The sequence below is a fragment of the Lepidochelys kempii genome, chromosome 4 (assembly GCF_965140265.1).
Source record: "Lepidochelys kempii isolate rLepKem1 chromosome 4, rLepKem1.hap2, whole genome shotgun sequence".
Taxonomy (NCBI): Eukaryota; Metazoa; Chordata; order Testudines; family Cheloniidae; genus Lepidochelys; species Lepidochelys kempii.
Window position 1 is genome coordinate 140207091 of NC_133259.1, and position 12113 is coordinate 140219203.

A 12113-nucleotide genomic window follows, 5' to 3' on the forward strand; every position below is an offset into this window, starting at 1 on the left:
AGGGCTCGGTGGAGCCCAGGGCCGGGCTAGCGGGGGCTGCGGGTCGGGAGTGAGGGGCACCGGCGGGGCTCGGTGGAGCCCAGGGCTGGGCTAGCGGGGGCTGCGGGCTGGGATGGGGGGCACAGCAGTGAGGCAGGGGAGCCCAAGGCGGAAGCACTGGGGCTGCCGGTGTGGAGTGGGGGAAGCAGGGAGCGGCCTGGGGTCCCAGACCTGGCCCTTCCCTCCGTGGAAGCTGCTAGGCTTGTGCACGTGCCCACCAGAGACACGTCCTGATCGGTGAGTTCCCAGCCCCCGCGCTGCAAAGGGGGAGCCGCGCTCCCCGCCTTGCATGGCCCCGGCCACGGATAACCCCCGGGGGCCGAGAGCAGAGCCCCGATCCACAACTCGTGCACACACCCCCATGTGCGCACACCTCTCCCCCCCCCACACACGCACACGCCCCCCCCCACACGCACAGGGCTCCCCTCGGTCCACTCCCTGTATTAATACCTGCATGGTGTCACGGCTGAGGCGAGAGGGGAGCTGGCCCCGCTCCAGCCGGCCCGAGTAGCCAGGCAAAGCTTCTGCTCCCAGCCCTGGCCTTACGTCCCCTCCCGCTCCCAGCTGCGGGTGCCGGCAGAGCGGCTCCTAACGCCAGCCCCGGGCACTGGTAGGGGCAGACTCCCCGCAGCCGACCGTAAAGGCTGGAGACGGAGCAGACCTCCCAGGCCCGTATCCTGGGGCCAAGGCGGGAGCGAGCGCCCAGTGTCGCACCCATTGAGAGTGGAGAGGGTCTGGAAGGAATCGCTGCTGGGGTCCTGGGCCCCAGCCCTGTGGCTGGTCCTCGTGTGTGTGCAGGGGGCTCCAGGGTCCTCGTGCTTCCCCGGGTGCAGGGGCTGCTCCCTGCTTGTGTCTGGCTCAGCGGGGTGGCCACGGAGCAGTGGCTGTGACCGGGGGCTGTCTGCAGTGGGGGTGCAGTGCCCTGGCGTGGAGGGGAGGGTGTGGATTGATTTATTGGGGGAGCAGGGTTTGTACCACAGAAGCACTCAGAGGCCTCGACTGAGATCAGGGCCTGGTGGGCCAGGCGCTGCTCAGACACATGGTGAGAGACAGACCCTGCCCCAAAGAGCTCACAGGCTAAACAGAGCAGGCAAAGGGTGGGAGGGGAAACCGAGGCACAGAGCAGGGCTGTGTGGGACTGTGCGTTTGTGTAGCTGGCTGTGAGGGGGTGATCTAGGTCACAGGGTGGCTGGCTCTTTAAGGTGCCCAGACTCACCTGTGACTGATCAGCAAACCAAGCCAGTGTAAAAGCCAGGGGGGAGCTGCCAGGAGCAGGGAGATTGGCAGGAAGCCCCTGAACCTGGAGGGGCGGATCCAGGGAGTGGGTGGGCTCCTGGAGCAAGGTGACTGAAGCAAGCCGTAGGGACTAGAGAGGCCTCAACGGAAGATCCTGGCTCTGGGGGAAGCCCTGGAAATTGCACTGAACTGTTTTACCGGAGAGAAAAACAGTGCGGGTCTGGCCAGAGCTCTGGGCGTGGGGGCAGCCGAGGCGGGGCAGGCAGGTCAGACCATGCAGTGGCTCAGTGTGCCTGGGCTGGAGGTCGCAAGCGCGTGATTTAGGGCACGTGCCCCTTGGCACACACCCCGTAAGTGGGATGTGGAAGGCTCCAGCCGGATACTTGTACGTTTGGTTTTGGGGGCACTGGCTGACAGGAGTGTCCTAAATTCTAAGCCTGACTTGTTCAGCCGTGTGTCCCTCCCCCACTCTCTGCCTCAGTGTCCCCATCTGCAAAATGGGGGTGAGAGTCCTGTAAACGGGCAAGCGTACATGTGTCACCACTGCCCTCTGCTGGGTGGAATCAGAAGTGCCCCACCACGTCTCATAGGCCCTGTGCTGCTAGCAGAGGAGCTTCTCCTTGAGCGGTCCTGGCAGGGGCCTGGGCAGTTTGATCAAGGGATTCAAATTCTCGCCCCCTTCCCCCCCATGGCTGTGAAGTTCCATGGGGTGCAGCAAGGGGCCCCCCACATAGGGTATATTACTCCTGCAGGATCCTTCCACCGCTTTCCTGGTTCCTGCAGCCAGCTAGGCGGGTTCCCCCCAGCTTTCCCCTCCCCTGGGGCGCAGGGGTGCCCCTGGGGAGGGGGGACTATGGTGGGGGGCCGGAGGGTGCCAGCTGTGATAGCAGGGAGCAGGGATGATGAAGGATCCCCTCCACATGTCACTTACAAACCTGGCCCCCTGGAGCCACTAATGAGGGGTCACCTGCTAACGAGGCACTAGGAATACCCCAGTGTCCCCAGCCCCCCGCGGGGTAAGTGAGAGGGGAAGCGGGAGGAAGAATTATCCCTGTGGTAGAGATGGGAACTGAGCCCCCCACCCCTGTCTGGTGACCGCCCTGGCATTCTGCAAGGCCCATCTCCGTGCCCTGCCCCTGGGGGAGAGGGGCATGTTAAGGGCTATTGATGGGGGGAGAGAGCTTGGGCTGAATAATGTTCGGGGCAGGGGGGCTTTTCATGGGTAGGGGCTGAGGGGCAGCAGCTGCTGGCTTTCCCCGGGAATGGGCCGTATGCTGGAGATCTGGCCAAGGGCAGGTGCGTTCACCCAGGAGATGAGGGGTCTCGCGATGGGGACAACTCAGGGGGCGCTCGGTGCTGGGTGGGGGGCCCCGGCTAGACTGGACACGGCATGTGTTGGTGGATCTTTGGGTCTGTCCAGGTAGGTGCGGGTTTGTAGATCCCCGTGTGGCCAGGTGTGTCTAGGTGTCTCTGCGTATAGGTGTGTGCTGCTAGGCCCCTTGGGGTGGCCAGGGGGGTGTGTCGGGATGTGTGTGGGCTGGTAGGTGGGCGCGCATGCGTGTATAGGTCTGTTGCTAGATCCAGGTGTGTCCGGGTATTGGTAGGTCCTGGGGTGTCCAGGTGTCAGTAGGTTCCGGGGTGTCTGGTTGTTGGTAGGTCCCGGGGTGCCCGGCTGTGCGAGTGGGTAGGGATCGGGGTGCCTGGCTGTGTGTGTGGGTCGGTCCCGGGGTGCCTGGCTGTGCGTGTGGGTAGGGATCGGGGTGCCCCAATGCGTGTGGGTTGGTCCCGGGGTGCCTGGCTGTGCGTGTGGGTCGGTCCTGGGGTGCCCAGCTGTGTGTGTGGGTTGGTCCCGGGGTGCCCGGCTGTGCGAGTGAGTAGGGATCGGGGTGCTCAGCTGTGTGTGTGGGTAGGGATCGGGGTTCCCAGCTGTGCGTGTGAGTGGGGATCGGGGTGCCCGGCTGTGCTTGTGAGTGGGGATCGGGGTGCCCGGCTGTGCATGTGGGTAGGGATCGGGGTGCTCGGCTGTGCGTGTGGGTAGGGATCGGGGTTCCCAGCTGTGCGTGAGAGTGGGGATCGGGGTGCCCGGCTGTGCGTGTGAGCGGGGATCGGGGTGCCCGGCTGTGCGTGTGGGTAGGGATCGGGGTGCCCGGCTGTGCGTGTGAGCGGGGATCGGGGTGCCCGGCTGTGCGTGTGAGCGGGGATCGGGGTGCCCGGCTGTGCGTGTGAGTGGGGATCGGGGTGCCCGGCTGTGCGTGTGGGTTGGTCCCGGGGTGCCCGGCTGTGCGTGTGGGTCGGTCCCGGGGTGCCCAGCTGTGTGTGTGAGCAGGGATCGGGGTGCCCGGCTGTGCGTGTGGGTCGGTCCCGGGGTGCCCGGCTGTGTGTGTGAGCGGGGATCGGGGTGTCCGGCTGTGCGTGTGGGCGGGGATCGGGGTGCCCGGCTGTGCCTGTGAGCGGGGATCGGGGTGCCCGGCTGTGCGTGTGAGCAGGGATCGGGGTTCCCGGCTGTGCGTGTGAGCGGGGATCGGGGTTCCCGGCTGTGCGTGTGAGCGGGGATTGGGGTGCCCGGCTGTGCGTGTGAGTGGGGATCGGGGTCTTCTCCTCCTAGGCCAGCCCTGCACGAGTGCTGCTGCGGCCCATTAATAATTGACGGCATGATGGCGATTACGGGGCCTGTACAAGCGTCCTGAATATTTCCTCGGGCCCTGCTGCTGCTGGGAATGGATGGGGCTCCCTCCTCATCCATCCTCCGCAGGGGGCTCTTCCCTGCTGCTGCCTCAGCTTCTCCCTGTGGGGCCGGGCTGGGCTGCCCCACACTCCTGGACTCCTCTCCCCTTCTCTGGCCCAGCCTGCTCTGCACCCTCCCCAGCCCCTCTCATGCCTGGGGCTCTCACCCCCTGCTCTCCAGGCTGCTCCTCCGGGGGGCGTCCTACCCACAGCCCTCGGCATCAATCCCCGCTCTCCCCTCCCCCCAGGACTCCTGGGTCCCGCGGCTTGGGCTCCCTGATTGATCGGGCTCCCTGATTGATCGGCTCTGCAGCAATAAAACCCATTAGCTGCCTGCAGCCAGGGAGGGCTCAGGTGGTGGTCAATACCCAGAGCGGCTGGGGAGAAGCCGCTGGAAGGGCCAGCCCGGCGCTCGCCGGCAGAGATAGCTGGATGTGTGTCTGTGGGGACCGATGGGCCGCGGGTGGGCGGGGGCGTCTGCACGCGGGAGTCGGGGTGGGGGTGCTCTAGCCGGGTGCTGGGGGTGCTGCAGGGGGGCATGGCTGTGACTGGCGTTGGGGTTGGGGGGGCATGTGGGGGTTCGTGCAGCCTGCCATGGGTCTGCCAGCCCTCGCCACCCCACCCGCCGCCATCGGACCAGCCACCCGAGCTTGCTGCCCCCCCGGGGGGCAGAGGAGAGACCTGGCATGGCATCCCGCCTGGCCTGCCCGGCCCCCACCAGGAAGCCAGAGCCCTGGGAATGGGGCTGGTTCCCCATGTCACCCCAAGGGCACTGGCCTGGTCCCCGTCATTTCACAGCGGCGTGGGGACTCTCCCCGGGACATCCCCACCCCACAGCCCGGGTGGGGAGACACCCAAGGCTCGGGGCGGGGGGGCATGGGCTCTGCCCCTGCTCAGTGGGTACGGATCTCCCTGGGGGCGTGTGGGATGGGGCAGGTGTGGTGGGATGGGAGATGTATGGGGGTGGGATTGGGAGGTGAAGCCATAGGCTGCGGGACCAGTAGGACAGGACCCCCCCCAACACACGCATTAAATATCCGGATTTCTCCCCTTTTCTCTCAGGTTTTTCCTCAAGTTCTTCCTCAAGTGCAACCAGAACTGCCTGAAGAACGCGGGGAACCCCCGGGACATGCGCCGCTTCCAGGTGAACCCCCGCCCCCCGGGACAGGGGCCCCCACCCGGCAGGTCGGGACTGCAGCACCCCCCAAGCGCCGGGGCTGGGGACGAACAGCGGGGGCTCGGTCATGGCCTCCAGCCAGGCCCCCGCTGCCCGCTCTGGTGCTGTCCCGCTGCGCCACCCCCTGGGTGGGGAGAAAGGGGGCGTCGGGCTGGGGATGGGCCCCATGGGCCCCCCAGCAGGTAGCTCCGAGAGCAGCCTGGGACGGGCCTCGCGGGGAAGGGCACAACCCCGGGGTGTTCCTGACACGGAGGTCTGGGGGTGTGGAGACGGCTCCCCTGGGAGGGCTGGGCGGGGGGTCCGTGACTTGGGCCAGGCCTGGCTCACAGGGGCAGGTGGCCTGGCTGCTCCCCGCGGCCGGTTGCCTGGGGGGCGGCTGACGGGCTGGCTCAGCCCGGGCCCCTGAGGGTGACCAGTCCAGTCTCTGGGCAGTAACCGGTGGTGTGGGGGGGCACATCTCAGCCTCCTCTCTGCCCGCAGCGAGGGGAGAACCCCACTCCCCCAGGGGATTCCCGCGGTCTGACGTGGCCAGGCCACGGGGCGCGGGCAGCCTGTGTCCTCGCTCATTGCAGAGACTGCAGCCAGGCCTGCTCTGGGGACCCCTGGAGGGCCGGCACGTGTGGGGCTAGGAAAGATGGGTCCTCTGCTCTCCGGGCTGTGGAGTCGGCTCCCCTCGCCAGCACGAAACCCACCAATAGATCCACACAGCAACGGCTCCCGGGCCTGCACCCTGACATTTGTGCGCCTGAGAGCTGTAGGAGTTTCTGAGGGGCCTAGGGGAGTTAGGAGCAATCCCCCCCAGAGTGACTCCACGGTCTGATCTTGCTGGATTCTGGCACCGTTGCTCTCCTTGGAGCTGCTTACCTGCCCCCTCACCCCAGCCCAGACGGAAGGAGCTGAAAAGTGGCACCTTCCCCCTTCCATTAGCCCCTCGCTGGCTCAGTGCAGCAGCTGGGGGCTGCCTAGATGTCTGGGGGAGGGGTGGTTTGGGGACGTCTCTGTCTCTGCGGCTCGTGGCATTACGTGGGGTCGGAGGGCTGCATTGTGGCGTGGAAGGCAGAGGCAGTCGCAGCTGTGCCCGGCGGGCCGTTCTCCAGGGGGAAGGGGGGTCTGTCTGTCTGCCTGTCCCGTCTGAGGAGTGCCAGAGTGATTGTGACACTGGGGACTGTGTGAATAACCAGCCTGGCACCATCGCCAGCTCCTGGGGGCCTCGGCGGGCCTGCCAGCCCAGGGCCACCTCAGGGTGTTGGGAGCCCTGTGTCCAAGGCCTCAGCTGCACTACCAAGCTCACCGGACTGAGCCGCGTTGTGCCGGGTGGCTGTGGCCGAGCCTGCAGGAACGGGGCATCCAGGAAGCTGGGTTCTTGAGGGACCAGGGCTTTGGCCAAGGCGTACTGTGGTTCATTCTGTAGGACGGGGGCGGGCAATTGTATTGGACACCCTGGGGCAGCTGTTCCCATTCTACCACCCGCACTGTGTCAGGCAGCCAGGGATCTGTAACCCCAAAGTGTTCGCTGGTATCTCTCGTCCTCCATTCTTCTGCACTTCTCACATTTCACAGATGGGGAAACCGAGGCATGAACAGTTCAGTGACTTACAGTCGCCCGCGGTGCAGTGGCAGAGCCAGGGCCCACTGTGCGTAGGGTCACCGTTCCCCGCTGGCTCTCCCAGCCAGAGGGGTACATACCCTCGTCACAGCGACCCCCGTTGTATCACAGGGCGAGGGCTCATTAGCAGCACTACAGCCCTGCATCTCTCCCAGGTAGGCCAGCCCTGCCCCTGCCCGCCCCCTGCATCGTGTGCCTCCTCTGGCCTGCCATGCCCAGCTCCCCCGTGGTGCCTGGCGGGTGCAGCTCGGCAGGCGGAGGTGGCGGCTCTGGCCCGGCTCCCCAGCTCACCCCCAGTGCGGCGCCTTCATTAGGGCCTCTCGGAAAGATATGATAATTGTGACATTTTTACATGATTAACAACCCATCCAATTTGCATAGCGCCGCAGTTCCTGGGAGAGCAGCCAAGCCCGCCACCCCGACGAGCCAGCAAGCGGGTGGGGGCAGGGAGCAGACCTGGCAGCCAGGCTGGGGGCTGGGGCTGGCCTGGCCCCCTCGCCCCCTGGAACGCTGACCCTCATGTAACAAAACGGCCTTTGGCAGCACACTACTGAAAGTATCAATTCAGGAAAAACTGCTTCGAGCGGGGCAGTCACAGCCCCAGACTGGGGTTTCTGTGCACCCCAAGGCAAACCAAACCAGCCAGACAGAGAGGACTTTGGTCTTACCCCACTGGCTAACCACAAGTCACACAAGCAATTCCCTTAGACACCCCAGTTTCCCAGTATCCCCACCAGCACCGCTCCTTATGGGGACGAATGGTTATGAAAACCAAATACCCCAGTAAAAGTAAAAAGGTTCTCTCGATCCCAAAGGACCAAGCCTCAGACCCAGGTCAATATACAAATCAGTTCTTACCCACAAATCACGCTGTGGCCAATCCTTTAGAATCTAAAATCTAAAGGTTTATTCATAAAAAGAAAGAAATATAGATGAGAGCTAGAATTGGTGAAATGGAATCAATGACATACAGTAACGGCAAAGTTCTTGGTTCAGGCTTTCAGCCGCGATGGAATGAACTGCAGGTTCAAATCCCGTCTCTGGAGAACATCCCCAGCTGGGATGGGTCCTTCAGTCCTTTGTTCAGAGCTTCAATTTGTAGCAAGGTTCCTCCAGAGGTAAGAAGCAGGATTGAAGACAAAATGGAGCCGTTTCCAGGGCCTTTTATATCCTCTGCCATGTGGAAGGACACCCCTTTGTTCTTACTCTGGAAAATCACAGCAGCAAGGTGGAATTTGGAGTCACCTGGGCAAGTCACATGTCAATGCATGACTCAGGTCTTTACAGGCAGAGCAGCCATTGCTCACATGCTACCTTGAATGTTCCCAGGAAGACTTTTCATATGTGGACTGGAGTCTCCCAAGGTCCATTGTCAGTTAAGTGTTTCTTGATTGGGCACTTACTGAGAATAGTCTTTTCTCAAGAAGCTGACCTAATGCTTCCCTGAGGCTACCTAGAATCCAAACACATTGAGATGCGAGTACGTAGCCAGTATCCATAACTTTAACTACAAACATGACACACCCACACAGATAGGATAATCATACCGAGCAAATCATAGCCTTTCCATAGACACCTCCCACGACCCCCTTTGTACAATATTTGCTGCAAATACAGAACAGTGGTGGCAACACTGATCCGTGCGGTCCCCGTTCATACTAGTAACGTCAGAGCGGGCCCAGTTCACGTCAGTAACGTCACACCTGGCTCTGCAGGGCACATGGCAGCAGGGAGTTGCCGCGGCTCAGGGTTCAGGACTGAACAGCTGTCCTGCCCCAGAACCTCCCCTCCCAGCTTTCCCACAATGCACCGGTGGGTGGCGTGGGCCATCGCCTAAGCAGCGTCAGACCCTGGTACTTAGCCCCTAGTAATGGCATCCCCCACCCCCCACCCCCGCCGGAGAGGGCTGGGCCACGGCTGGCATTCAGGGGCCTTGCAGTGCCTTGGGCTGCCCCATTGGGGGTAGGGTTCAACAGACACTGCCGTGCGATGGGCTGCCCCATTGAGGGGGCCTCCAAGGACACTATGGTGCAATGGGCTGTCCTGTTTCGGGGGGGTTCCAAGGACTCTGCATTGCAATGGGGCTTCCCCATTGAGGGGTGGTGCTAAGGACTCTATGGTGTGATGAGCTGTCCCGTTTCGGGGGCGGGGGTGCTAAGGACTCTGCATTGCAATGGGCTGCCCCACTGAGGGATGGTGCTAAGGACTGTGGTGTGATGGGCTGTCCCGTTTGGGAGGGGGTTTCTAAGGACTCTGCGGTGTGATGGGCTGTCCTGTTTTAGGGGCGGGGGTGCTAAGGACTCTGCAATGGCTGCCCCATTGAGGGGTGGTGCTAAGGACTCTATGGTGTGATGGGCTGTCCCGTTTGGGGGGGACAGGGGTGCTAAGGACTCTGCATTGCAATGGGCTGCCCCATTGAGGGGTGGTGCTAAGGACTGTGGTGTGACGGGCTGTCCCGTTTGGGGGGGGTGCTAAGGACTCTGCGGTGGGATGGGCTGTCCCGTCTGGGGGGGACTCTACCCCTGACCTGCACTCTCGGGGTATAGGCAATGTCCCAAACTGGGGCGGGGTCGCTGAGAGCTGCCGCGGGGGCCCGAGCCGCGCAGTGCACCGGCTGCCGGGGTCTCGCCGGACCGGCTCTCCTGCCGCACGGCTGCCGTAACGCTGAGATGCTCTTGGCCCCCAGGTGGTGGTGTCAACGACGGTGAACGTGGACGGGCACGTCCTGGCGGTGTCCGATAACATGTTCGTCCACAACAACTCGAAGCACGGGCGCCGGGCGCGACGGCTGGACCCCTCCGAAGGTGAGCACCCCCCGGCTCTGCCGGAGCATCCAGCCCCCTGCTGCACGCAGGTCGGCGGGAGCGGGGGGCTCAGAATGAGCAGCCGCTTTGGGAAATTGCAGGGGGCGGGCCCCAGCTAAGCGTGCCGGGGGTCTCCAGGCATGGAGTGCCGGGAAACAGCCACAGAGAGCGGCCCCGAGCGCAGCCCTGTGAGCACTCCCCTCGCACGGGCCTCCCCAGCACCGATCACCATTGCACCGCCGTGATCTCCATTTCCCCGTGCGATCGCACCAGGCCCCGACCCACCCCACCCACCCGGGTCCACTTTCAAATCCTGAGCCAGAAACCAGCACCCCACCCCAAAATAAAAGCAACGCGAACCCTCCCCAAGACCTGGCCCCCACGCTCTCCCCGTGGGTGGCTGGGCCCTGGCCAAGGCCCGTCCCCTGGAGGCAGCCAGCCGGCTCTGCTGGCACGATGCCCGGCATTGCAGAGGATCCCGACACACGCCATCTGCCCTAGAAATGGCCTGGCACCAAATCCCACAGTGCTGCCCTGTGAATGACCCTGTCAGCCCCTTAAGAGCTTGCTGGCCCCCGCCCCAAACCTGCCGCGGCCCAGCTGCCCACGGGCTTGATGCTTCAAACGGGGCAGCCCCAAGTTCTTGGCTAGCGGCCAGCACATCCCACGGCGGGCTCCGTAGGAGCAGGATGACGTGCCCTGTTGATGGCAGTTGCCCAGCACAGGCTGTTCTGGGAGGGATGGGGGGACCTGTACGTCACCCCAAACACACCGCTCCCTGCATAGCACTCGCTGTCAGCGCCCCGCGGTGGGTGCTCTGGGCAGCCGGGAACGCTGAGTGCCCCCAGGACACCCCAAGCCCGGGACACCCGGGACCCCCCAGCCCCGGGCCCCCTTTCTAAGCCGGCAGGTGGATGATCGTTCCCTCGCTGCCCCACAGTAAATGGGGGGCTGAGCCCTTCGGGGGGCGCTGCTGTCTCAGGTGGCGGGTGCACAGAAGCTAGACGGCCCCCCCCCGCAGGGGCCCAGTGTGTTCTGATCGGTTGCTGCTGCCAGGGCCCGGCGCCCACGCTCCTGGCCCGTTCCTGCATCATGTGCGTGGCGAAGCCTGGCTGAGACGCCGGTCACCCCCCATCCCTGCCCCAGCAGCCCCCAGACCCCCGATCTCCACCATCAGGGCTCCCCCGGGCAAGCAACTCCACTGGCTCCTGCTTCGCCCCTCCTGCTGTCGAATACAGCTTGGGGGGTGGGGGTGGCGAGGGGCAGGGCCTGGCACTTGGCTCTGGGGCCTGCCGTGGTGCAATGCCATCGGCAGGGCACAGGTGCAGCCAGACCCACACATCACGGCCCCGGGACCTGCACCCAGCGGGATGGGATCTGTGGCACACCGACGCGGCACCGGCCAGGCTGGCACTGGCCTGGGGTCTGGCTCCTGGCATGGTTCTGCCAGGGCTGCCACTGGCCATCCTCAAAGCCCCTGGCCCCAGTGACTCAAGGTCCACTGATGGCAGCCGGAGGCTTCCCAAGGATCTCACAGGGGTTTGGGTCCTCCCGCCTTCCCCCCGGGCCTGCCAGGGCTGGGACCGGGAGCTCTCCGACGCGGGCCTTTGCAGCAGGTCCCCGGGAGAAGTGTGTGCCCCCCGCGAACCTCCACTCGCCCGCCGTGCCCTGGGGTCTCTCCCCGCTGCAGCTGCTGCAACACCGCACAAGTCCACCCTCTGTTCCCTCCGCTCCCCACCCCACCCCCTCTGGCATTCGGGGGCCAGGCCCCCAGCCACGCTATGTTACGGCCTCTGTGGAACTGCCAGTCCCCGCTGGCAAACCCCCGGCTCGGCGTCTATGTCTCCCCCAGCGCTGACCCCCCCGGCCTGGCAGGCTAGACCCTCTCTGGAGCCGGCAGTGCCCAGCGGCCCTGCAGTGCCCCGCTCTAGAGCTCCCCCCAGCCCCCTCCCCAGCCAAGGGAAGCTTTGCCATTCCCACGGGGAACGGGTGTCCCAGCCCTACTCCCCTGCAGTAAGTCCATCTGCCCCCCTCCCTCCATCCATCCGCCCTTCCATCCCTCCCTATTCACACCCCTCCCTCCATCCCTCCCTATTCACACTCCTCCCTCCATCCCTCCCTCCCTCCCTGTACACACCCCTCCATTCATCCATCCATCCCTGTACACACCCCTCCATCCATCTCTCCCCATTCTCACCCCTCCATCACACCCCTCCATGCATCCGCCCCCATACACACCCCTCTGCCTATCCTTCCATCCCTCCATCCATCCTTCCCCATTCACACCCCTCCCTCCATCCTTCCATCCATCCCTCCCCTACACACCCCTCCACCCTTCCTTCCATCCACCCCTCCCTCCATCCCTCCCTATTCACACTCCTCCCTCCATCCATCCCTCCCCCTACACACCCTTCCGCCCATCCTTCCTTCCATCCATCCCTCCCCATACACACCCCTCTGTCCATCCTTCCATCCCTCCATCCATCCTTCCCCCTACACACCCCTTCCTCCACCCATCCCTTCCCAT

General features: G+C 64.4%; 1 protein-coding gene across 4 annotated transcripts in view; it reads left to right on the plus strand.

Moving 5' to 3' along the window:
- EBF4 (EBF family member 4) overlaps nt 1-12113 on the plus strand; it is a 99754-nt gene that overhangs the window by 58085 nt on the left and 29556 nt on the right. For all 4 annotated transcript variants that reach the window (XM_073343083.1, XM_073343080.1, XM_073343082.1 and 1 more), the window contains 2 exons: nt 5062-5143; nt 9469-9586. In XM_073343083.1, the coding sequence (XP_073199184.1) occupies nt 5062-5143; nt 9469-9586 (200 nt within the window). The remainder of the gene's footprint in view (nt 1-5061; nt 5144-9468; nt 9587-12113) is intronic.